The 26,445-nt window shown below is 44.6% G+C and overlaps 4 protein-coding genes across 6 annotated transcripts; 1 reads left to right on the top strand and 3 right to left on the bottom strand.

Moving 5' to 3' along the window:
• Positions 1-699: 699 nt before the first annotated feature.
• On the bottom strand, positions 700-4,076 carry LOC149386098 (G-type lectin S-receptor-like serine/threonine-protein kinase SD1-29). The gene is made up of 7 exons (XM_089626467.1): positions 2,711-4,076; positions 2,417-2,527; positions 2,098-2,309; positions 1,810-2,020; positions 1,486-1,717; positions 1,263-1,413; positions 700-1,159 (listed from the first exon to the last, which is right to left on the bottom strand). The coding sequence occupies exons 1-7, from the start codon at positions 4,074-4,076 to the stop codon at positions 851-853; spliced, it is 2,592 nt and encodes an 863-aa protein (XP_089482593.1). The 3' UTR covers positions 700-850.
• Positions 4,077-10,240: 6,164 nt separating this feature from the next.
• Positions 10,241-13,846, bottom strand: LOC149386097 (G-type lectin S-receptor-like serine/threonine-protein kinase At1g61370). Of its 3 annotated transcripts, none has more exons than XM_089625652.1 (7): positions 12,427-13,846; positions 12,074-12,187; positions 11,791-12,002; positions 11,473-11,683; positions 11,156-11,387; positions 10,914-11,064; positions 10,241-10,837 (listed from the first exon to the last, which is right to left on the bottom strand). In XM_089625652.1, exons 1-7 carry the CDS (start codon positions 13,766-13,768, stop codon positions 10,517-10,519), a joined length of 2,583 nt encoding a protein of 860 aa, XP_089481778.1. In that variant the 5' UTR covers positions 13,769-13,846; the 3' UTR covers positions 10,241-10,516. The 3 variants fall into 3 exon arrangements, with proteins under 3 accessions (XP_089481778.1, XP_089481777.1, XP_089481779.1); XM_089625651.1 differs by having other exon boundaries at positions 11,156-11,393; positions 12,427-13,845; XM_089625653.1 differs by lacking the exon at positions 10,241-10,837 and having other exon boundaries at positions 11,137-11,393.
• Positions 13,847-15,565: 1,719 nt separating this feature from the next.
• On the bottom strand, positions 15,566-17,629 carry LOC149386096 (coumaroyl-CoA:anthocyanidin 3-O-glucoside-6''-O-coumaroyltransferase 2-like). The gene has a single exon (XM_089625655.1). It carries the CDS (start codon positions 17,414-17,416, stop codon positions 16,013-16,015), a length of 1,404 nt encoding a protein of 467 aa, XP_089481781.1. The 5' UTR covers positions 17,417-17,629; the 3' UTR covers positions 15,566-16,012.
• Positions 17,630-22,082: 4,453 nt separating this feature from the next.
• Positions 22,083-25,295, top strand: LOC149386095 (protein EIN4-like). Its single transcript, XM_089626923.1, has 2 exons — positions 22,083-24,112; positions 24,453-25,295. Exons 1-2 carry the CDS (start codon positions 22,370-22,372, stop codon positions 24,993-24,995), a joined length of 2,286 nt encoding a protein of 761 aa, XP_089483049.1. The 5' UTR covers positions 22,083-22,369; the 3' UTR covers positions 24,996-25,295.
• Positions 25,296-26,445: the final 1,150 nt, after the last annotated feature.

Raw genomic sequence — 26,445 nt, 5'->3', positions numbered from 1 at the left:
CTACTACAATATAAAGAACATTAAAATTCAAAATAAATAAATAAAAAATACAAAAAAAGTCTTCATTGCAAATTGATCATCTTCATTGTAAATTTGGTCATCTTCATTGCAACATATAAAAATTTATTATATTTTTAAATATTTAAAAGTTAACGGGTCGGGTCCCGGGTAACCGGGTACGGGATGACTATTCCGTTACCCGTACCCGGACCCGTTAAAATCTTAACGGGTATTACCCATTTACCCGTTTACCCAAAAAGAACGGGTATTACCCGACCCGAATAAATCGGGTAACGGGCCGGAACGCGGGTAACGGGTCAAATTGCCATCCCTAGTGGAAATTACTCAAATTATCTCGTTTTAAAAAATGTTTTCGTGAATATTTTGCTTCTTATTCTTATTATGTAAATAACTCGTTTTAGATCGAGAATACTTCATGTTCACGAAAAAAACAAAAATCCTTTTGTTGTTTACAATATAATTTACTACTTTTTTTTCTTTTATTGTTTACGGTTTTATTTAACTTTTCTTTAGTTATTTACGGTTTCATTTAAACAGCAAAATTATTAAAAAAAAAATATAAAAACATACGAAATGTGTGAAATTTTTAGATGTGCAAGGAATCGCCATCTTCACGTGACATTTGTGAAATTTAACATGAGATTTGGGATCAAATTCAGTAAATCCAACTAACATGAATGTGGTACCCAGAATTGCTCATTACCTTTCAAATAGATGATCTCCTTTTTTTCTTTAAAATAAAATGGCAGTCATTTATAACTCTGCTTACGTATTACATCATATCTACACCTAATTGCAAAATTACTCTTCTTCTCAAATCTCATCTCACTCAGCGTCCTTCAACCAAGGAAGTGGTCAATTCATTGGACAACGTATTATTATTACTCTCGCCTGATTTGCGATTGTCGCAGCCTCTCGATATGTTGAAGCTGAAGAGAGGATGTTTTGGGTTGGGACGGTCAGTGTCGTTGCTGAGCATGAAAACGACATCTGTCATAATTGGCCGATCCACCGCATTGTCCTGGACACAAAGTAGTGCCACGTGTAAACACCGCATCGCTTCCGCCACGGAATACAGCCCGTCTAGTGCCTTGTCAACCACGTCTCGTCCTTTGTCTTCGCTCCACAATTTCCAGGCCTGTGTGAATTCCTTTATTTGAATTAGCCTGAGCTGGGTTTTTTTTTTTTTTTTTTTAACAAATGAATTAGCTTGAGTTTTAGAGAGAGTGTAATGAACTAACGTAAGGGATGAGAGTGAGTTGATCTTCGTAATCATAGAAGCTTGTATTTTTGGTTCCGCTGAGAATCTCCAACAATAAGACTCCGAAGCTGAACACGTCTGATTTCTCCGAGAAAACGCCGGCTATGGCATACTCTGGAGACATGTAGCCTCTGCAGTAGATCAAAACTTGGTTATTAATTACTTCAAAGCTTGTTGTTATTATTGTTGTTATTGTTACTCACAGTGTTCCAACGCCTCTCTGGGTGTTTGTCAAATCCATGGTTCCTTGGAACATCCGAGCCAACCCGAAGTCCGATATCTTCGGGTTCATTTTCTCGTCCAACAGAATGTTGCTCGCCTTCAAAACTCGGTGGACCACTCTCAAACACGAGTCGCGATGGAGATACGCTAAGCCTCGAGACACACCGAGTATAATGTTCATCCGAGTACTCCAATCTAGTTCCGCACTTCTGCCTGAATATGATCAATCCATAAAAAAAAATCATAAATAATATTTTCTGCAGAAGAATTTTATGTCTATATTTTTTTTCACAATGCTAACTAACTGAAGATGAAATGATCCAAGCTGTTGTTGGGCATGTACTCGTAGACGAGCAATTTCTCTTCGTTTTCTATGCAGTAACCAAAGAGCCGGACCAGATTTCGGTGCTGTAGTCTTGAGATCAATACCATCTCGTTCTCGAACTCCCTTATTCCTTGTCCCGAGCTGCTAGCCAATCTCTTCACCGCTATTCGTTTCCCATCCGACATTATTCCCTGCAAAAAATGTATGCTTAAAAAACTTTTTAACTAAATTTATCGTAGTAACGACTTAACTACATGTAAATTTTAACCTTGTAGACAGAACCAAACCCTCCTTGACCGAGTTTGTAGGTCGGGCTGAAGTGGTTAGTCGCAACCAAAATGGCACCAAAGTCGAAAAGAGGAAGCTCGGTCGGGTTGTTCTGTTTCAGAAGTTGGAGACTGTGTCTCATCGACTCACTTGGCTCGCCCATCTCGAACAGTTTCGTCGTCTCCCAGATCTCGTCTACATCGTTTTCTCGATCTTCAATAAAAACTCCCATTAATATAGTAGTGACGTCAAACTAAGTACCTAATAATAGTTCATTCATTCCACATGAAGAAACAGGACAAGTACATTTTAGTACCTACCACTTCGTTTAACTCTGCGCTTGTGTAGAATGAGCACGATTGTACTGTATATACCTAAAGCCGATGAAAAAGTTACAATGCTCAGCATAATCTCCATTCTTCTAAGTCCATCTGAAAACATTGCAAAAAAAAAAATGTAGGTGTTAAGTATAATGGATCGGGGGCTATTCAAGCCTAATAGCAACCATGTTGATAGGTCATCTTAATGATCTCACATTGCTAATTAGTTTCGAGATGGAATTCTTGATTCGTAATAACAAAAATCCGCATCGAAATAAACCTTATTAGTCTCACCGAGTTCTTTGCGAGAGACGCGATAAAAAATCTTCTCGCCTCCGTACGAGAATCCCTGAAGATCGATGAGGCCACGGGACCAAACCAAGCACCCGATCCCCTCGACGTGAGCATAAGCTAAGCAAGAGCAGTTTCCGAGACAAACCCTCTGGCAATGATCAGCGCTCGGATATCCTAGCTCGACAAACTCGTAGAAATCCGGCGGCTTAACATCTCGGATCACCAAAAACACGTCGTCCTCCGGCGAGCTCGACCCATTGCTCCGGTCACAAGCCAGCTCATTCTTCCTCGCGCAACCTCCGGTCCAATTCCCGGCTCGCCAGTCGTGACCCGACCGCGGCTCGAAGCCCTTCAGACACTCGCACATCGGGGTCGTGTAGTTTCTGCACACGCCGTACGCACCGCACGCTCCGTAGAGATCGCACGGGTTCGTCGGAATCTCCCAATTGAGCCGAAACTCGTCCTCGGTGGCGTTCTTCTCCATCAGCCTTATGATTCCTCGGGGAGACACGTAGAAGTATCGGATTATGGAGGCCGGGGTGAACGTCATGTAAGTCGTTCCCTTCTCGGCGTCCTCGACCAACCCGCACTGGCACTCGTAGTAGGTTTCCATCTCCGGGACTCCCGTGTACTTCGTCTTGTCCCACGGCCCGCTCCTCCACCGGAGCTTCCCGTTTTCCGTCGACCGGATCACCACCTCCGGCGGCCTCTCCCGAAGAATCTCCACCGCGAAGCCGCCGGGAGACGGGTCGGAGTCGCTCCGCCACGACCGCAGCGAGAATCTCTCACCGGACTTGAGGTTGAACCCGAGCCTGGAGCCCGGGAGGAACGAGTCCCCCGGGTGATCGAAGCTCTGCCATCGCCGGACTCCGGTCAAAGCGTCGGAGATGACGAGGTTCCCATTCTCCAGCAGCGTCGCGACGGTGGTGCTTCTCGACGGAGATTCGGAGGAGGACCAGACTGAGCGGTTGTTTCCGTCGAGGATCTCGAGGGCTCCGACGGGACTGATGGCCAGGCTAGCGGCGGAGTCGGTGAAGTTGAGCGGGGTTTCTCGGTTGGCGACCCAGATGACGGTTCTGGGGTGAACTCCTCTGTACCAAACGCCGACGTATCGGCGCGAAGATCTGTTACTCGGCGTGAAGAAGCCGAGCTCGAAGGTGTTGCCTGGAGAGACTAAGGTGTTGGGGTGAGACAAGGGCTGTGATCGAGTGATGTTGTGGAGTATCAGTGGCGTTGCATTGCACTGATTGGCTGAGGGAAGCCAAAGTAATGGGAATGATATTAGTATTAGAATGGATTTGGACGCTATTACGTAGTAGAAGAAGAAGAAGAAGCCATGATCCAAAGGTTCTCGTTTTAGGTTCATTTTTTTTGCTGTGATCTAAGAAAGAAGTAACTCTGTGTTTTGTTTGTTTCAACTTCGAACTTTAAAAGACCGATATCCATGCGGTGTATTGAATTAGGAGTGTTTGATACGTTGGTACCGCCGCAAAGGACAATGATTTAGTCTTTTCGTGCATGTACTATTATTATTTACGTCGAATTAAATTGGACGTGGAGGAGCACGATTACCGCGTGGTCGGCGAAGGAAACAGATATTGGGTATATATTTGGTTGTTTTTCTAGTTTCTACCCAAATTTTTAAATTTTTAGTCGTTTTTATTTCCTTTTTAATTAGAGCAGTCGTTTGTTGCTGTAGGGGATAAGCTGTTGTTGGATTGGATTCCTTGACTTAGCAGCACCGCGGATTGGAAGCTCAGCCCTCTCTCCGCTCATAAATTCCATAAATACCCAATTTGAAGACGATAGTGATGCTCTAATTTTGCCGTTATTTTAAATGAAATGGTAAAATACTAAGAAAAAATTAAATGAAAATATGAAACTATAAATAACAAGAAAAAAAAAACTGTTCATTAGTTATCTTAGTTATCTCGTTTAAAAACGTTTTTAAACGAGATAACTAAGATAATTTAGTTTTTGTAATCTACGTGAGGTTGTGTGCTCAATAGAATGCTTTTTTTTTTACAATTTTTTTCATTCATACGACTCGTATATTTGACTACTTTGACCATTTAAGCTCAAATTACAAAGAAATCTTGTAAATATTAAATAATAGAGACAAATCGTTGTCTCGGAGGATTGAACCTATGTACTCACAGGCAGGAGTAGTGCCACTCAAACTAGATGCTTGAGGGTCCTCACAGGCAAGAGATAGTGTAACTCAAACTAGATGTTTGGGGGTCATTTGCTGTAGTTTATGCCACTAGTTTTTTATTAGGTTATTTCGTTACTTAATATTTATGTTTTTTCATTAAGGGGTGTTAGATCTTGAGAGAGATTGGGGTCGATTGAGAAGAAGAAGATCTCATTGATATGAAATGAGGATTACACGATTACAAGTATTTATAGTCCACTGCTATACAGGGCTACGACAGAGTTTACTAGACTAGGACTAAAACGATTGGGGAAAAGGTTAAACGACACACCGTTTAACTCTTTACACTAACAGCCCCCCGCAAGCCGAGCGTGGAGAGAGACTCGACGCGAAGCTTGGAGCGCAAGTCAGGGAACTGCAGACTTGAGATTGGTTTGGTGAGAACATCTGCGGCCTGATCAGAGGCGGGAACATGGCGGACGTCAAGCAAGCGGTGAAGGACCTTCTCACGAACGAAGTAGAGATCAATCTCAATATGCTTAGTCCGAGCATGGAGAACTGGATTGGCAGCAATCTGAACCGTACTGAGATTGTCGCACCACAACACAGGACGACGCTGACAGGTGTGGCCGAGCTCAGTGAGGAGAGACTGAATCCAGGTCGTCTCCGAGACGAGACTGGCTAAGCTGCGAAACTCAGCCTCAGTCGACGAACGGGAGATGGTGTGTTGCTTGCGTGATGACCAAGCAACTAGGTTAGCGCCAAGGAAGACACAAAACCCGGACGTGGACTTGCGATCATCACAGTCTGAAGCCCAATCAGCATCACTAAAACCACTCAGCAAGAGACTGGACACATCTTGACGCTTAACGTGGAGGCCAAAATCCATAGAACCAGCAACATAGCGGAGGATACGCTTAACAGCCTTCCAGTGCGAGGACAAAGGACACTGCATGAATTGGCACACTTTATTGACCGCAAAAGCCAACTCAGGGCGCGTGATCGTAAGATACTGAAGCGCACCCACGACACTCCGATATAATGACGGAGATTCAAACTCATCACTGCCACACCTACATAGCTTGGTGCCAGATGCCATTGGAGACGCTATTCCTTTAGCATTGTGCATCTTGACACGAGTTAAGAGGTCCATGGCATATTTCTTCTGCGACAAAAGGAGCCCAGACTCAAGATGGTGGACTTGGATGCCGAGAAAATAATCCAAGTCGCCTAAGTCCTTAAGGGGAAAATGAGAGTTGAGGCGGTAAACAAAAGCTTCAAGCTGAGTCGAGCAGCTACTAACGAGGAGGATATCGTCGACATAGACCAGTACAAACTGAGTGAGAGTGGGAGTGACCTTTACAAACAGCAACTGATCAGTTTTGGCCAAGTGAAACCCTTCAGTGAGAAGCACAGCGTGAAGTTTGTCAAACCAAGCGCGAGGCGCTTGTTTCAGGCCATATAGAGACTTATGGAGACGGCAAACCAGGTTCGGAGAGGTATTGTCCGTGAATCCCTCAGGCTGTTGAAGATAGACCTCTTCATGTAAATCGCCATTCAAAAAGGCGTTATTTACATCCAACTGACGAATAGCCCAGCCTCGAGCCAGTGCCAACGTGAGAACTACACGAATGGTGGTTTGTTTGACCACCGGGCTAAACGTCTCATGATAATCGAAACCTGCGATCTGCTTAAATCCCTTTGCCACAAGACGGGCTTTGTGCCTATGCAACGTACCATCAGAGTTGTGTTTCAACTTAAAAACCCACTTGCTCCCGATGGCTTGTCTGTTCGCAGGGAGTGGAACCAAACTCCACGTCTTGTTTCTCAGTAGCGCAAGGTATTCGTCTGTCATTGCCTGTTTCCACGCTTCTGAGGATAGAGCCTCAGTGACCGAGTCAGGCTCTTTAGAGGCAAGAAAAATCCTGGGCTTAAAAATCCCACTCTTGCTGCGAGTGACCATTGGGTGAGAGGAAGCAGCGCCAATAAGGTCAGTTGTAGCAGGTGTGGGTGCTGGTGGAGGTGGTTGAGGGGAGAGAGACGCAAGAGAAGCAGGATCGGGGTGAGAGGAGGGGGACGAGGTATGTGGTCCATAGATGGGGATAGGAGAGTGAGAGATGGATTGAGTTGAGGAAGAAGCCGAACTAGTCGAGCTGGCCGGGCTGGTCGAGCTGGCCGGGCTGGTCGAGCTGGTCGAGCTGGCCGAGCTGGCCGAGCTGGTCGAGCTGGCCGAGCTGGCCGAGCTGGTCGAGCTGGCCGAGCTGGTCGAGCTGGCCGAACTACTAGCCGAGGACGCTGTTGGGTTGGGAATTACAAGGAGCGGTGTTTGTGAGACTTGGGAAGGGGGCTGGGTGGGGACGGACTGAGAGGGAAAAAGCTGTACATAGGGAAAAGATGTCTCGTTGAAAATTACATCCCTAGAAATGAACACCCTTCCAGTTTCATCTAGACACTTATACCCTTTGTGGTTCAAGCTATAACCCAAGAAGAGACACGGTTTAGACCTGAAATCTAGTTTGTGTTTGTTGTAGGGTCTCAAGTTAGGGAAACACTCACATCCAAAAACCTTGAGTTGAGTGTAGGTTGGCTTGACTTGAAACAGTTTTTCTAAGGGAGACACCATATTGAGTGTGGGTGTAGGTAGTCTATTTGTGATATAGACAGCAGTCCTGAAAGCCTCATCCCAGAATTTCAGAGGCATGGAGGCCTGAGCAAGCAACGTTAGCCCTGTTTCCACCACCTGTTGGTGTTTGCGCTCTGCAACACCATTCTGCTGATGCGTGTGAGGACAGGAGTTCCGGTGACATATCCCTTGAGAGGTAAGAAATCCAGTGAATGGTTTGTACTCTCATCCCCAGTCCGACTGCACAGCCAGTATTTTGTGACCAAGCTGCAACTCCACATGTTTCTGAAACAGCTTGAACGTGTTGAGTGCCTCTGATTTTTGTCTCAACAAATACAGCCATGTATATCGAGAGAAGGCATCAATGAAATGTATGTAATAGGTGTATCCACTGGCATAAAGATATGGTGCTGGGCCCCACAGGTCAGTGTGTATGAGTTGTAAAGGTTTTGTGTATCTAGTCTCAGACGTTGGGAATGGATTTTTATGAATTTTCCCTAAGCAACAGGCAGTGCACACAGACTTTGAATTTGACGTTGTATTGACATGAGGAATTTGACAAGAGTGAAGTACAGATTTTACTATTCTTTCAGCAGGATGAGCAAGTCTTTTATGCCAAATATCAAAAACATTGTTACAAGACAGTTTTGTACTAGAAATAAACGCACTCGCTGAATTACCTAGGCTTGGACTAGTTTGAGACACAACTGGAAGGCTTGATTCTGTCCTGAGGGGAAGTTGACTTTTATCAAACACATAGAGACCATTGTGAAGGTAACCACGCATGAGCACTAGCTTAGATACCTGATCCTTCACAAGACAAAAGGAGGAGTGAAATTCAAAAAACACGTTGTTATCGGAGGCAAATCTAGACACACTGAGAAGATTTTTGGTAATGCTAGGGACATGTAGGAGTTTGTCAAGTATGAGAGAGGTTTGACTAGGAGATTTGAACTTAGTTTGACCTATATGTGAGATAGGGAGGCCCATACCATTTCCGAGGAGGACCTTCTCTGAGCCAGTGAACTCTTGCCTTGACACCAGGTTCTCTTCAGCGGAGGTGATGTGGTGTGTTGCGCCGGAGTCAGGGTACCAATTTGAGTCTTGAGCTGAGGACGGTGTTGCTAGCATTGCTGAAGGATTGAAGTCAGGCTGTGAATGCTCAAAGTATTCATCGGAGCCAAGATTGTATTGAATGTCTCCAAAGTTTTCATCTCCAAACTCAGCAAGATGACCTTGAGCATCAGTGTTGTCTTGTAGTTGACCAGGTCCGGTGAAGTTCTGATCAAACCTGTAGAAGCAAGATGTGACTAGATGGCATGTCTTGCCACAGAGTTGGCATTGTACCCGTCCTCGTCCAAACGAGCCATTACCGCGACCTCGAGCCGGAGCTAGGTGGAAGCCTCGATTTGTGCTGAAGGTTGCTTGAGCGCCATATCCTCCGCGTTGAAAACCTTGACCGCCTCTTTGAGAATAGAATCCACCTCTTTGAGCTCCATTATAATAGGATCCACGGTTGAATCCTGAACCACGACCTCGATTCCAGTTGGAATTAGCGTTGTACTGAGCAACATTTGCTGTAGGAGAGTCGATTTGATTCAGGACTTTAGTTTTCCGCTCAATTCTATTCTCTTGCGTGAGAAGTAGAGATTCAATTTCCACGACTGTGAGAGGCTGTGCTCTGGTTTCGATGCTCATGATGAAGCCTTCGTATTCCTCAGGTAGTCCATTGAAAATTGCCTCGATATGATCTTCAGCTTTGTACTCCTCACCAACCATAGCAAGCAGATCGATGAGATTGCGGATTTTGAGTAGGTACTCATTGATTGAGAGTGAACCTTTTCTCATCGAGTTCAACTGTGTCTTGAACTGAGAAACTTTGGCTCTCACTTGCGAAGCAAAGTAAACTTTCAGTGTATTCCAGATCTGAGCTGTTGTTTCACAGGAAACCATCCGTGACAGAAGGCTATCGCTCATAGAAGCCATAAGCCATGAGATGATGAGCTGATCTTGACGATCCCAAGCAAGAAAGGCTGGATTGACTAATCCGATCTCCCGATTTCGCTCGGAAGTGAATTCAGGTGGTGGAATAACCTCTGGTAGCAGAAATCTCTGCAGATTGTAGCCACGCATAGTCGCTAGCACTTGCTTTCGCCACACGATGTAGTTGTTGCTGTCGAGCTTCGACGCAATCGGATGAGTGAAGGTGATAAACGCTTGAGCTGCATTTTGTTCCATGACGATACAGTTGTAGATGAAGATTCAGAGGACGACTCGATCGGAGAAGACGAAGATCGTCGATTAAGCGTCGAAAGAAAGAAGCTCTGATACCATGTTAGATCTTGAGAGAGATTGGGGTCAATTGAGAAGAAGAAGATCTCATTGATATGAAATGAGGATTACACGATTACAAGTATTTATAGTCCACTGCTATACAGGACTACGACAGAGTTTACTAGACTAGGACTAAAACGACTGGGGAAAAGGTTAAACGACACACCGTTTAACTCTTTACACTAACAAGGGGTAATAATTAAAAAATTAAAAATCGTATTAATTAAAAAAAATGTTAAATTATGTCCTTAAATTAACTCCAAAGACTTGGTTTAGTGGTAAGGGCGATTCTTGAGATCAGCCTTCGATTTGATTTCCCAGGATGTAATAATTTGAATCACTGCAATAATCTCTCAATCGATAATGCTAGGACCTCGTGGACTATCTCGTGGACTTTAGTCAACATTAATGCTATAAAAAAGGATAATTTAGCAAAATCATTGGGAATTGTTAAATAGTAAAGGTTTGTAAGTTGACTTACGTACAATGTTCCTCCCTTGCTGAATATTAAATTAGTGAAATCATATTGATCATCTCCTTTAACGGGAAAAAAAAATTGAAAAAGAGATTATTTTCAGATGGTATGGCATAGTCGTTTATAGCTGCGCTTACGTAATCTAATTTGTCCAATTACTCTTCTCAAATATCTCAACTCACTCACCGTCCTTCCACCAATGAGAATATCTCAACTCACTCACCGTCCTTCCACCAATGAAGTGGTCACTTCATTGGACGACGTATTATGATTCTCATGATTATTACTGTCGCCTGATTTCCGATTGTCGCAGCCTCTCGAGATCTGAAAGCTGAAGAGAGGATGTTTTGGGTTGGGACGGTCAGTGTCGTTGCTGAGCATGAAAACGACATCTCTCATGGTTGGCCGATCCACCGCATTGTCCTGAACGCAAAGTAGTGCCACGTGTAAACACCGCATCGCTTCCGCCACGGAATACAGCCCTTCTAGTGCCTTGTCAACCACGTCTCGTCCTTTGTCTTCGCTCCACAATTTCCAAGCCTGTTTTTTTTTTTTTTTATTCATTCAAATCAGCTATAGTTTGAGAGGGGAGCGAGAGAGAGTTTTGTGAGCTTACGTAAGGGATGAGAGTGAGTTGTTCTTCGTAATCATAGAAGCTCGTGTTTTTGGTTCCGCTGAGAATCTCCAACAACAAGACTCCGAAGCTGAACGCATCCGATTTCTCGGAGAAAATGCCGGCTATTGCGTACTCTGGAGACATATAGCCTCTGCAGATCACAGATTGAGATTATTAACTAATCAAAGCTCGTTGTCGTCGTTAACGAGTCATTTGTCTATACATTTGTTTCAGGTGCTCACAGTGTTCCAACGACTCTCTGGGTGTTTGTCAAATCCATGGTTCCTTGGAACATCCGAGCCAACCCGAAATCCGATATCTTCGGGTTCATTTTCTCGTCCAACAGAATGTTGCTCGCCTTCAAATCTCTGTGGACCACCCTCAAACACGAGTCGTGATGGAGATACGCTAAGCCTCGAGACACGCCGAGTATAATGTTCATCCGAGTATTCCAATCTAGTTCTGCGCTTCTGCCTGAATCTGGTCAATCCATCGATCGATCAATCAATCAAGCCAAAAAAAGGGCATTTTCTTTTAATCTTTCTCGAAACTAACTAACCGAAGATGAAATGGTCCAAGCTGTTGTTGGGCATGTACTCGTAGACGAGTAGTTTCTCTTCATTTTCGACGCAGTAACCCAAAAGCCGGACCAGATTTCGGTGTTGTAGTCTCGAGATCAGTACCATCTCGTTCTCAAACTCCACGATTCCTTGTCCCGAGCTGCTAGCCAGTCTCTTCACCGCCATTCGCTTCCCATCTGGCATTATTCCCTGTAAAAAAAATATATATGGCTCAATAAAATTTAATCAAATTTATTCGAAACCAAACCCTCTGGTCGTGTATATAATGGTTTCACTACTTGTGTTATAATAATGACCTTATATACGGAACCAAACCCTCCTTGTCCGAGTTTGTTCATTGGGCTGAAGTGGTTGGTCGCGACCAAAATCGCACTGAATTCGAAGACAGGAAGCTCGGTTGGGTTGTTCTGTTTCAAGAGTCGGAGACTGTGTCTCGTCGACTCACTTGGCCCCGCCATTTCGAATAGTTTCGTTGTCTCCGAGATCTCATCCACGTCTTTTTCTAGCTCTTTATTCGACAAACTCTCATGTTAATCAATTTAGTTACATAAACTTGGTCCGTACATCAAACTGACTTACTGCTTTTTCTAACTCTGCGCTTGTGTAAAACCATCACCGCTGCGCCAATTATCCCCAAAGCCGCGAAAACAGCTACGAGGCTCGGTACAATGATCTCCATTCTTCTAAGTTTATCTTGAACCAATGCACCACAAAAAGTAGGTTAGTAACTATTAAAATGACAGAGACTCAACAAGGTCTGATTAATTGTTTTAAAAAAAAATGCGCATCGAAATTAATCATATTAGTCTCTCACCAAATTTTAACTGAAATTAAACAAAATCCGCATTGAAGGTAATTATATTAGTCTCTCATCAACTTTTAACTGCAATTTAACAAAATGAGCATCGAAATCAATCATATTAGTTTCTCACCGAGCTCATCACGGGAAACGCGATAGAAAATCTTCTCGCCTCCATACGAAAACCCCTGAAGATCGACTAGGCCACGAGACCAAGTTAAGCACCCGATCCCCTCAACCCGAGCGTAAGCCAAGCACGAGCAGTTTCCGAGGCAAACCCTCCTGCAACGATCGGAGCTCGGATACACGAGCTCAACAAACTCATAGAAATCCGGCGGCTTCACGTCTCCGATCATCAAAAACCCATCATTCTCCCCCGGCGAGCTTGAACCATTGCTCCAATCACACGCCAGCTCACTCTTCCTCACGCAACCATTGCTCCAATTCCCGGCCCGCCAGTCGTGACCCGACCGCGGCTCGAAGCCCTTCAGACACTCGCACATCGGAGCCGTGTAGTTCTTGCAAACGCCGTACAGTCCACACGATCCGTAGATGTCGCACGGGTTCATCGGAACCTCCCAGTTGAGCCGAAACTCGTCCTCCGTGGCGTTCTTCTCCATCAGCCTTATGAACCCCTCGGGTGACACGTGGAAGTACCGAATGTCGGAGGTCTCGTAGGCGTTGAAAGTCATGTAAGTCGTTCCTTTCGAGAGGTCTTCGACCACGTCGTATTGGCTCCCGTAGTACGTGTCCATGTCCGGGACTCCCGTGTACTTCGTCTTGTCCCATGGCCCGCTCCTCCACCGGAGCTTCCCGTTTTCCGTCGACCGGATCACCACCTCCGGCGGTCTCTTCCGCTGAATCTCCACCGCGAACACGCCGGGAGACGGGTCGGGCTCGCTCCGCCATGAAAGCAACGAGAAGCTCTCACCGGACTTGAGGTTGAACCCGAGCCTGGAGCCCGGGAGGAACGAGTCCCCCGGGTGATCGAAGCTCTGCCATCGCCGGACTCCGCTCAAAGCGTCGGAGACGACGAGGTTCCCATTCTCCAGCAGCGTCGCGACGGTGGGGCTTCTCGACGGAGATTCGGAGGAGGACCAGACAGAACGGCTGTTTCCGTCGAGGATCTCGAGGGCTCCGACGGGATTGACGGCCAGGCTAGCGCCGGAGTCGGTGAAGTTGAGCGGGGTTTCTCGATTGGCGACCCAGACGACGGTTCTTGGGTGAACTCCTCTGTACCAAACGCCGACGTATCGGTGCGAAGATCGGTTACTCGGCGTGAAGAAGCCGAGCTCGAAGGTGTTGCCGGGAGAGACTAGGGTGTTGGGGTGAGACAGAGATTGTGATCGAGTGATGTTGTGGAGTATCAATGGCGTTTCTGAAGTTGCTGTTGCAAGGCATAGGAATGATAGTAATAGTACTTGGATTGATTTAGAGACGAGGACGTGATCTAATGGGTATAATTTTGGGGTCATTTCTTTTTTTTTTTTTTTTTTGGCGAGGAAAGAAATCTAGTAAGTTTGTTTTTTTTTTGTTTGACATTGAAGTCTCTGAAGAGTGAATGCGTTGTAAGTGTGAAAGCATTTGATTCGCTAGTGCCGCCACGAAGGACTGTGTGCTTTATTTGTAAGAAATATGATTTATAATTTTATATGCGTAGTATTAAATTGGAAAAAATTGTTTTTTTTTTTTTAGGAAACGTGGTGGTCAGTGCCACGAAATATCATAAAAGTCTTCACGTATGGCGAAGGAAAACCGTGGTTACAAAGATAAGAGAGAAACATAAACCAACGGTAACGTAAACAGAAAAAAACTCAAATAACCAGCAACAAGACCCTAGGAGGCCGTGCGGGACCTCAACTCGCGATCATCGGCTATTATGGCCTCTTCCGAACAAGGCAGGACTGCGGGACCTCAACTCGCGATCATCGGCTCTTATGGCCTCTTCCGAACAAGGCGGGATTGAACCCAGCCAGGTGGAGGATGAGTGATGTTTAACCGCGTAGCGCGCAAGATTATGCGCTGCAACATTACAAAGACGAGAGATATGCATAATGCGAAAACCCTCGAGCTCCCTCACCTCTCTGAAGATGCGGTGCAATATCGTCCCAAGCTCTGTTGCCGGCGTCACGCCCTCATCGATCATCCTCACCACCCCCAAGCAGTCAGACTGGATCTCCGCTCTCCTGCCACCGACGCTGCGAACTAGCTCTATGTCATGGAGGACAGCATACGCTTCCGCAAACTGGGGGGAGAACCCCCTAGTCAGGAAAAGTGTGTGCGAGGCGATCACCTCTCCCGTGTGGTCTCGGACTATACAACCGACACCGAAGCCTCCATAGTCGCGAGCTAGAGCCGCGTCGACGTTAATCGAGAGGGTCCCGTCTCTAGGGGGTCCATCTGGGGGTCTTAGTCACCCTCGTGCTCATCGGAGTCTCCCCTACTGTAGCTGCTGTGTACTCCTCGAGGAAGCTCACCGTCCACTGGACTAGCTGTGGCTGGCTCCAAGCAGGTCTCCCGGCTAAGACATTGTTCCTGTGGTTCCAAAGTTCCCAAATAATAGTAATGAAAAGCTCATGGAAACGAACCTCAAGGACCTCCATCACTCTGAGGATAGCGTCGAAAACATCGCCGTTTTAATGTTGTCTTCTCCTCCTAAATAATTTTTTCAAAATGTTATTGAATTATACTTCCGTAGCTAGTAAAGTAGTAATATTTCAATGTTAAAACGAAAATTCAAAACGCAGTTGGGTAGCAGTCAAAGATGAATGAGTGCACCTCCTTCCTTATCACGATTTGACATGTTTGGCCACTAAAACAAAAGTACTGGCACGTGTGAGCTATAAAATTTTATTAGATGAATAGATTAACCCATATATATCGAATCTCGGGTTGGTGCGAATATTCCAAAAAACAATGGATTTGACACACACTCAAAGGTTGTTGAACTTAGAACATCGTTACCGACTAATGGTAATTCCACGTCAGTGGAAGCGGTGGTTCAATCCCAATGCAGCAAAGTTGTCTAAAAAAAAAAAAACTTAGAACATTGTAAGCACAAAAATAGCCAAGTCCCAAATATAAATTACTGTACAAGAATAAAATTCATTTGAAAATATATGCTTCATAGACTATATATATGAGTATGCAATGGGCATGATTTTTTTCGAGATAATCACATTTGTTTACATTTTGGAGATAGTGAGCGGCAAGGAGAACACTACGTTCCGGTACCTAATAATAAATCAAATAAATTCCCTAAAAAAAATTTAAAAAAAAAATGTTCAAATAGTAACATCTCTAATCCGATGTATGTTATGTGTTGCATACGTACATAGCATAAAAAAAAAATAGGGACAAGATTGACCAACTCCACTATATTTGTATCTGAATTTGATCAAATACTGTAATTTTGAGAAGATAGATAAATAAGCTCGCCATTTCGATTATAAACGTGGTAGTAAGGCACTAAGGCTTCTCCATTCCACGGCGAATAGGTAATTTCATTTTACTTAAATTACGATAAATTTTGAATGCCAAGTGATGAGCATATACACTCACACACACACCCATAATGGCGGAATCATAATTTTATTTCAAGAGGGGCATAAAATATAAATTGTATTTAAAAGCGTATACTTTTTCATTGGCGATTTCCCTCAGTGCAACTGCGACGACGACGACGAGGACGATGGCTCTGGCTGGAGGGCATATGTGTATTACCCTATTGAGTTGAAGCTTTCTTGGAAGAGGGCGCTGAAGTGATTCATTTTGGGTCCAGAGAGCACCAAGCTAAGCTCAATCCCTGGCCGGCCATCGCTACGATCACAGAGAGAAATGGCACCCGAAACGTCCGTGTGAACCAACTCCGTCTTCGCTGGCCTTCCCCACCCAAAGTCCGTCTCGTAAACGCCCAGCCTCGGCGACCCCGCCACTGTCACGACGTCGTATTTCGGACTTAGCTCCGAAAAATCTCTCAGCCAAGTCTCGGCTCCTTCCATTACCTCGCCGTCACTCCCAAACGCCCTCACTCTTTCTCCAATGCTTTTCACCGCCGTGGAAATCCCGTCCGGCCCAACCAGATCTCCTTTCGCCGCCGAAACCGTCACAAACGCCAGACAATTTCCGAAGTACTCGTTCGGTACCGGAATCCCTAATCGCTCTCTACAGTCCGCCAGGAAAACAAGGAAGCAAGGCTTCTCGTCTTCGTATGACGTGGTAGCCTCTGATTTGACCACGCAAGCCCATACCAACGCACACGTCACCACAAATGCTGAGTTACACGCGGATTCCAAGTCTTTGCGATGACTGACCCAATTCTTCAGTTTATCTATTTGGGCCTCGCCCATTACGAAAGTAGCCCGAACTTTTCCCTCTAGTTGCTTCTGCAGACTCTCATCTCGGCCCAGATCCAGAATCTCTGGTTTCTTGGCCCAGTCCCATAATTCCTTCATCGAATCCGTGGTCTGGAGCTCATCGACGCTTCTCATCAGCTCTCTGCCGTAAAACGGCACTAAGTTTTCAACCACCGCCGAATCTCCCGCGGGATTATTGAGGGACGCCCAGTGCTTCATGAAGTGATGGAACGACTTACCGTCTGCTGCCACGTGGCAGAAAGTGACGCCGAGGATGAATCCGGAGCCGGGGAAGAAGGTGACCTGCAACGCCATGACCGGAGCTGAGCGTGCGCCGCCGTCGGAGATGATCGCCGGCGGAAGCGAGGGAACGAAGGGGTGGAGCTCCAGGACGCCGCGCGGTCGATCGGCGAAGAGCGCGTCGAAGTCTCCGGTGGATGACTTGGCGACGACGAAGGGAACGGAGTCTCCGGGGGAGTAGAGGAGGACGGGCCAATCCGGCGGCGGAGGAGAGACGAATTTTCCGGCGAAGGGGAAGAAGCGGCGGAGGGCGAGGGAGAGAGACCCTTTGAGAGAATGGACAACAGTGTCGGAGAAGTGGTGGAGCGAATGAGGGAATCTGTAAAAGTAGAGGCGCTGCATAGGGCAACACCTGTACCACAACAAATCGAAGAAAGTCAGCCTGAGAGAAGTCTCCTGGACCGATCCCGGTGGCGGAGATACTCGGCTCTCTTCTACGATCGTCACGGCGCGCGGCGGCGAAGCCATTTGAGAGAGAGAGAGAGAGAGAGAGAGAGAGAGAGAGGTAAAAGTAGCAGATTACAGTTGGGCTCTCGTTATATATATAAAAAGAAATAAAGACGAGAATCATTGGACCGAATCACCTTTCTTGTCTAGAATCAGATAAGAGTTCTGCATATAATTTGTTATTCAGTGAGAGAGACGTGATTGTTTGTATCATTCTCATAATATAATTGTTTTGGTTTCTTATATAAAAAAAATGACACTCTCCTAGTCAAGGATCGAAATACCGTTACCTTTACCGTTCCGAACTTTCGAATTTACTGGTAATTCCTGATACCGTAAAAGAATACCGGAGAAAGCAGAAAAAAAAAGGAAACCGGTACCGTTGAACTTACCGTTACCGTAGAGGAATACTGTCAAATACCGTATTTACCGAGGGGAATTCATAAAAGAAATATACAAAAAAACATACAAAGTACGTAAGATAAAATTCATAAAATTAAAAATAGTGTAGAATGTTACAACACAATATAAAATTACAAACACAACAAAAAGTAAGTTCAATTGTACAAACCAAAATGATAAAGTTCAACGCAATCCATCAAATATTATAGTTCAACAAATTCAACATAAAAAGGATATAAATGAAATGACTACTCATAGCGATCATATGCAACGGTCATACAGTAATCATATCAAGTCATATAATGAGCACATGCACGAAAGTACATATCTAAGTGATAGTCGTACAGCGGCCAAGTGTGTAGCGACTCGAAATTTTAAGCTTAATGTTGTAAATTAAGTACTTCAAAAGGACGAGAAAATTATGTAAATTAATTTTCTAAGAATTATTTTCATCATTTTGGGTTTGGAATAATGAGTTTATCGAATTAATTTGAAATATATTAAGGTAAGGAGAAATCTCGGAATAAAAAGGAAGGATTTATCGAGTTCGTCTCGAATAAGAAATTATTTTCCGATGAGATATTCCAGAATTTAATTTGAGAAAATAAATTATCAAGGACGATAATGAATTCCGAGAAACCTTAAATAAATTTGAATCAATCGAGAACGAATGAGAAAATTCTCGATTCAAATCATTTAATTAAAAGTTCGATCGGTTACGGTTTTAGTCACAAAATTTTGTGACAAGGACGTGGTTGTAATGTTTTTCTGGGCTTAGTTGAAATAAAATGTGGAGCTCGGGGTCAGTTTACAAGCGGTGGAGAATTGAAGATTTTCATGAGCAAATATGGAATTCTCATTTCATATAAAAGGAAAATTTATTTTTTTTTCCTTATTTTCTTTTCTTCTTCTTCTTTCTTTTTCCTTCTTCTCGGTTCTTCTCCTCCCTCACGCGCGCGACCTGCATCAAAGAAGAACAGAAAAAAAAAAAAAAAATTTAAACAGCAACAACAACTCCACATCACCGGCCAACCATCATCAACCTCACCTCCTTCACTCTTCCTTTTTCCTCACCCGTGCTCGGCCAACAGCTCCAGCACCGAGCCATCACCGCGCGCCTTGGCCGAGAGACCGGCGGTATCTGGGCAGAAATGATCTTCGTTGCATAGGGAACTAGGCGGGTCGGTGGGATCCGGTCGGGAAGTGGGAAGTTTTGGTGTAGGTCGCGACGATTTTTGGGCGAGCTCAATCCGTTCCTCACCGGTCGGGACCCGGTTTTTTTTTTCTTTTTTTTTTAATTGAACCGGACCGGGAAGTGAGGACCGGATTCCTTCCCGGATCCCGGTCCGGTTCCCCCGGAATCACCGGAAACTTCCGATTTTGGTGGTTCCGGTGCCGGGGACTTCAAAAAAGGGGGAACCGGACCGGTTCCCGTCCGGTTCCCCCGGAATTTAAAACCTTGCTCCTAGCCCTACACCGTTCGCAGCTCGTATTATTATTATATATGCTAGTTTTTGAGTCGGGCACGGCACTACGGCGCGTTCGTGCATACATACATACATATTATATATACATATAACATATTATTTTTATAAAAGGGAATTCTTAAAAGCCAAAATGTGATGCACAATTTTTTTTTAAAAAAATATATTGCATTAGGTAGGGACATCGCCTTTGGGATTTTCTGAAGAGACAGTTTAGTAGCATAATGTCACATCCTTAGTTTTGCTTGACTAAGTCGTGTGACCTTAGCTCATTTGATGAATTAAGTCAGCTTGAAAACTTGACTAAGAAAGAGAAAACGGTTCAGAAAATAAGAAGAAAAGTGTTTAAACTGGAGAACTTTGTATTATACTCATATACAAAGTTTTAATGAGTTGATTTTTAAATAACTACGAAATGAAATGACTTCCCTATTTATAAAAAGTGTTACAAGCAAAGAGATCTGTATAATCCAAAAAGAAAAGTATAAAAATACCCATTAGATTGTAATAGGTTATTAACATTTATATCAATAAATCAACAGACTTTCCAGTCTTGTCATTTGCTGACATATATATGTGAATTGTTGACATGTATATGTCAACAAATCATCAAACAAACTCAAATTTCTTTGAAAAAAACAATTTTTTTTTTACACAAACGAGACTAAAGAAAAAAAGCAAGGAAAAAAAAGAAGAGGGTACAAATGGATAAAAAAATATTCTCTCTCCTCCTTAAACTAGTATTTTTTTATTATGGTTTTTGTGGGAATATTATGAAATGGTAGTACTTGCGGCAATTTCTTTAAAATTGAGCCTTTTTTCCCCAAATATTATGAGGCCCTAGGCAATGGCCTAGGCTGCCCAATGGATTGGTCGGGCATGCTCTCACAACAAATATGTCACTTCTCACACCAAATTGGTGTGAGTTGAAAATGGTCTAAAACACTGATAATCATCTCATGATACTAATACAAATAGGATGCTAATAGAGGTGAGACCCACCTCCACTATTCATAATCATTTTCACTAAAACAATGATGTGTTATCCATGTGAATTTTTTATTTTATGTATGGGATATTCGCGAAAACAACACCACCTCCAAAGTGGAAGTCGTGAGTTCAATCTCCACTGATAACAAAGGTGTCCTTCAAAAAGAAAAAATAAACTAACGGGCTTAAAGTAATTAATTTATATTGTAGGGTATCATTTACATAATTTTTCCATGAGTATTATTTATATAAAATTAGTTAATCAGGCGTGGAGCATTAATTAGGAGAAGACAAAGTATGATGATGACAATGATTAAAACGAAAGGAAGATAAAGAGAAGACAAGGAGGAGAGACAAGTATGATGAGGACAACGAAGAAAACAAAGGGAAGATAAAAGAGAAGACAAGGAGGAGACAAATCCGACGAGGACACCGAAGAAGACAAATAGAGAGCAAGGATAGGACACGTCCACGAGCACAACGAAGAGGACAAAGAGAAGAAGACTACGACAAGAACAACACAATGAAGAAGACAAAGAGGAAACGAGTTTAACAACTTTTTCTCTCATATTCAAGAGAAATTCTATCATCTCAAAACACAAAGAGGAATGATCTATTTTTGTTCTCTCAATCTCTCTCATATTTTATTTCACAAACAAATACTAATATTATATCAAATTACATTCTCTCTCAATAAGTGTCAAAGAACTTGAGAAATATAATTCTCATGTTCTTCACAAAATAAGAGGAACATCTCATTACATATCACCATATGTATTTTCTCTTTCAGCTAAGGAAAAAGAAGAGCACGGCGAATCACGTCATCCACCTCGATATTTTAGGGTTTCCATCGCGGTCGTAACACTACGGAATATCATCTTTCCATTGCGGTCCTTTCAAAACCATATGAAATTCGACACTTGTAACTCAAGATTACGACACATTGCAAGCTCGCATCTTGACACGTGTTGCATAAACGTTATCCGAGAAATCGCAGTAACAATAAATATTTTCAAAATAAAATTACTCAAACTACATTTTTACATATGACTTGTAAATTATAATTGTTCTCACCAAAAATGCCAATGAAAAGGCATACATATTTTTATGTAAATATAAAATATATTTTTTTAATCATGCGTCGATATTCTAATTTTCGGGACCATCACCATCTAAACGCAATCCAAAATGGTATTTAAATGCTTGAATGGTATGTAAATAAGCTCTCTTTTTTTATGGAAAGGGATTAAAATATAAAAAAAAAAAAAAAAAATGTTTGATGCACCCCAAGCGTGGCAATCTTTCTTGATTGAATAATATCTTGAACGCGTACCAAGTAAAAAGATATATACTAATAAAACCCAATTCATTCTGCAACTAGCTTGGTCTATTGTTAATACCACACATGTCTCGACAAAGAGGTTATGAGTTCAAACTTTCATGAGAATACAGAAATATATACCCTTTAGAATTTATTATAAATTATGTAATTTTAGTCAATAATGCTACTTGTATTTTGGACTGCTATATCATGTCATCTTGATAAAAAAAAAAAAAAAAAACACATTGTTTACGGGGATTTCCTAAAAAAAAAAGTTCAAATAGTAACATGGCACCTATTAATTGAGTATCCCTTTTTATTTTTTTTGCTCAGAATTAATTTAATATCCCTGCTAATTACTAGAAAAGTATCTTTTCTGAGTTTTCTTTTCTTTTTTTATATAAATTATATAAATAAAAAAGTAAAAACAAACATGACAAGCACGTGTATTCACGTGCATTTTAACTGATACAGTTCTCACTTCTGGGGGTATTTGAGTTTGGTACAGTGAATCAGGTTTTGTTGTTTTAAAGCAAAAATTCTAAGAAGATTAAAAACTCAATCAAACCCAGATCTACAACAAAAAAAGTCATTCTTTTCTTTTTTCTAATTAGACCCATCCAAAACAAAACAAACCCGACAACAACAACAACACCGACCCTCCCTCAAAAAAAAAAAAAAAACAACACCGACCCCCCCAAAAAAAAAAATTTCTTCCGCTTTTCAAATTCCGCTCCACAAGACCACAACCCGAAAATGGATCGGTGACTCATCAACATGGCGAGAGCTCCGTCGCCGTCTCTCCGGTGGCTGTTATCGGCGCTGGCGATTCTGGCGCTATTCCGCTTGTCGGCGAGCTCCGGCGATTTCCCTCACTGCAACTGCGACGACGAAGACGGCGCTGGCGGCGGAGGAGGAGGGATGTGGAGGCTGGAGACGATAATGGAGTGCCAGAGGGTGAGCGACGTCTTGATCGCCGTGGCGTATTTCTCGATCCCCGTCGAGCTTCTGTACTTCATCAGCTTCTCGAGCCTCCCTTTCAAGTGGGTGTTCCTCCAATTCGTGGCCTTCATCGTCCTCTGCGGCTTGACCCACCTCCTCAACGCCTGGACTTACTACGGCCCACACTCATTCCACCTCGTTCTCTCCCTCACCGTCGCCAAATTCCTCACCGCCCTGGTTTCCTGCGCCACCGCTATAACCCTCCTCACCTTAATCCCTCTCCTCCTGAAAGTCAAGGTCAGAGAGCTTTTCCTGAGGCAGAACGTGATGGAGCTCGACCAGGAGGTCGGGATGATGAAGAGGCAGAAAGAAGCCAGCTGGCACGTCAGAATGCTCACCCGCGAGATTCGGAAATCCCTCGACAAGCACACAATCCTCTACACCACTCTCGTCGAGCTCTCGAAGGCGCTCGGGCTCCAAAACTGCGCCGTCTGGCTCCCGGACGATCGCCGGACCGCCATGACCCTCTTCCACGAGCTCAAACCCCGCCGCGGTGGACGGAGATCCATCCCGGTGGACGACCCGGACGTGGCGGACGTTCTCTCCCGCGACGGGGCGGCGAGAGTCTCGCCGGAGTCGGCGCTGGGCGGGCCCGGGGTGGCGATCCGGATGCCGATCCTGAAAGTCTCCAACTTCAAGGCGGGCGGGAGCGCCGCGACCCCGCCGGAGTCGTGGTGGCACGCGATTCTGGTGCTGGCGGAGGGGGAAGGGGGGCGGTGGGGCCCGCACGAGATGGAGATCGTGGAGGCGGTGGCGGACCAGGTGGCGGTGGCCCTGTCCCACGCGGGGGTCCTCGAGGAGTCTCAGGCGATGCGCGAGAAGCTGGCGGAGCAGAACCGCGAGCTCCAGTCCGCGCGGAGGAGCGCCACCACCGCGAGCCGGGCCCGCGTGACGTTCCAGAAGGTGATGAGCCACGGGATGAGGCGGCCCATGCACTCCGTCTCGGGCCTCCTCTCGATGCTCCGCGAGGAGTCCGGCCTCGTTCCCGACCAGCGAGTCGTCGTCGACACAATGCTCAAGGCCGGCGCCGTCCTCTCCACCCTCGTCGACGACGTCATGGAGATCTCCGCCGCCGCCGGCGACGACGACAAGAGCTTCCCCTTCCGGGTGGCGGCCTTCGACCTCCGGTCCACTGTGAAGGAGGCCACGTGTCTGGTCAAGTGCCTGTGCATGTACGCGGGGCTGGGCTTCGAGGCGCGGGTCCAGAGCTCGCTCCCGAGCCACGTCGTGGGAGATGAGAAGCGGGCTTTTCAGGTCATCCTCCACATGGCCGGCCACCTTCTGAGCGTCTGCGACGGAGACAGGGGAGGCGCCGCCTCCTTTCGCGTCTCGTTGGAGCGCGGGAGCAGCGATGCGGCGTCTGGCGGCTGGAGGGTCGACGATTTCGTGACCGTTAAGTTCGAATTCGATATCGGAGGCTCTTTGCCCGAGGTGGCGGGTCTCGGTGCTCCCCGGAGGCATAACAGCGACCAAGGCAAGGGAACCATGAGCTTCGACATTTGCAAAAGGCTCGTTCATGTAAGACAAGACATCTCTTTGACTACTACCATAGAAATTTGTCAAAGAGTTTTTTTTTCTTCTAGGATGTGAGCCCACAATCAACAACAAAGAACAGATAATATACAAATTTATAATGGGTTCACTCTGAATCCGAGAGCTACATTCACTTTGCCGCTGCAGTTTTCGCTGTAACCCAAATCAAGAGTCATAATTACAATTCTCTATTGCACTCTACACACAACATTGGCGTACACGAGTATAATAGAGAAAACTAGGGCTAACATATACAAAATCTTCAGTGTCGAACATATTTTTTGGCCCTTAATTTCGTTACTGATATTCTAATTTGGCGGTGCAGATGATGCAAGGCAACATATGGATATCCGCGAACGCGTGGGGATTCCCGCAAAGCATGACGCTGGTTCTCCGGTTTCAGAACCGTCCCTCGTTCGGGAGAAACAGCTATCTCCCGGGAAGCCTGATGGATCAACCGAGGTCGAACCCGAGCTTCAGGGGCCTACGAGTCGTGCTCGCGGACGACGACGATGTGAACCGAACGGTGACGAAGAAGCTTCTCGAGAAGCTGGGCTGCGACGTGCTGGCGGTGTCGTCGGGGTTCGAGTGCCTGAGCGCCGTCACGACCGCCGAGAACTGCTACCGGGTCGTCCTGCTCGACATCCACATGCCCGAGATGGACGGGTTCGAGGTTTCGCTGAGGATCAGAAAGTTCCGGAACGAGAGGTGGCCGCTGATAATAGCCGTCACGGCCAGCGCGGAGGACCACGTCTGGGAGCGGTGCCTCCAGATGGGAATGAACGGCTTGATCCGCAAGCCCGTCGTCTTGAAAGTCCTGGCCGAGGAGCTCAACAGAGTCTTGCTACGCTCCAATGACGGCTTGTGAGGTTTTTCTTTTTTTTTTTTCTTTTACGGGTTTTGCAAAGATTAGTACTACACCAAATACAGATATAGAGCTCAGCTAACAGAGGCTGATTACGGAAATATAGTAAATTATGCTGCTAACCATTAGTCTGTTGATTTAATGTCATTATGAAATTGATAGATACATCATTTGTTGTACCTTTGACGTGTGACTCAAGCTTATACACAACAATCGAGACAAAAACAAATTGTAATTTTTTTTTTCTATCAAAGAAACGTAGGAATAAAAAAAAATGCTCGACTGCTATAATTTTATTGTCTCTTTTGGAAGATTAACCGCCCTTCAACTAGAGATTTAGTTTTTTTTTTTTTTTTTTTTCATTCCCCAAGCATACACGCACTCTGCGATTGGAAAGCAAACGCTGGTTTTCGGGTTCTCGACGAGAAACTCCAACCATTGCTTACCCTGGAGACATAAAGCCGCTGAAGTTCACAAATAACTTGAATTTCAGAAGTAACTCTTCGACTCTGTAATCTGAAATAAATAGTAGTATTTGAGGTATCAAAGACATTTTGTGCCCCGTGAAACATGCGACCAATCAAAAATCTGAATTCTCGGACTTGTCGACTCATTCAAGAGAATATCTCTAGCGTAAGCTCAATATAAATCTCTCTTTAACAGGAGTCGGGGTGGAGAGAAATTAAATGCGTCTACTAAACCCTTGTATCATGTGGAAGCTTGTAGCCCAAGTAAGTTACAGCAATCCTAACGAAACAGCGTCATGTTACCCAAGCGAGTGCTTTGAAAGTGAAAGTGTATCTACTGAGCTCATACTCTTGAGTCTGCTCAAAAACGTCCTTGCAGATTGGAGACATTCATTTTGCATTCTCCAATTAAGTGACTCGTAGCCCATGCTTTTGCGGCCAAAGCCTTATCTGGAGTGGACTACCGGAGAAGGTGATTCCTTGCCTATTTGGCTGTTCTTCCCTGATGTAATGTTTTCATATTTTTGTTTATGAGAAGGTGTCTTTTGGAATGATTAGCCGGACTTCAACTAGAGATTTAATTTCTTTTCATTCCCCGGGCACACAAGCACTCTGCGATTGGAAAGCAAAAGCCGGTTTTTGGATTATTGGCTGTCCTATTAAGACTGATATTTCTGAGGAAACTCCGACCATAGTTTACCCTGGTGACTTAAAGCCGCTAATGTTCAGAAATAACTCTTCAACTCTATAACCCTAATGGTTTTTGGTAGTATTTAAGGTACTAAAAGACATTTTGTGCCCTGTGAAACGTGCGACCAATTTGAAAGCTGAAAGCTTGGACTCATCGACTCATTCAAGAGATTATTTATAGTGTAAGCTCAATATAAATCGCTCTTTGCAGGAGTCGGGGTGGAGAGATATAAAATGCATCTACTAAATCCGTATATCGTATGGAACCTTGCAGCCCAAGTAAGTTACGGCATAAT

Source organism: Urtica dioica, chromosome 9 (assembly GCF_054948205.1).
Source record: "Urtica dioica subsp. dioica isolate 48M chromosome 9, U.dioica_male_clone48M_v1_H2, whole genome shotgun sequence".
Classification (NCBI taxonomy): Eukaryota; Viridiplantae; Streptophyta; class Magnoliopsida; order Rosales; family Urticaceae; genus Urtica; species Urtica dioica.
This window is presented reverse-complemented; position numbering and strand designations above follow the sequence as displayed.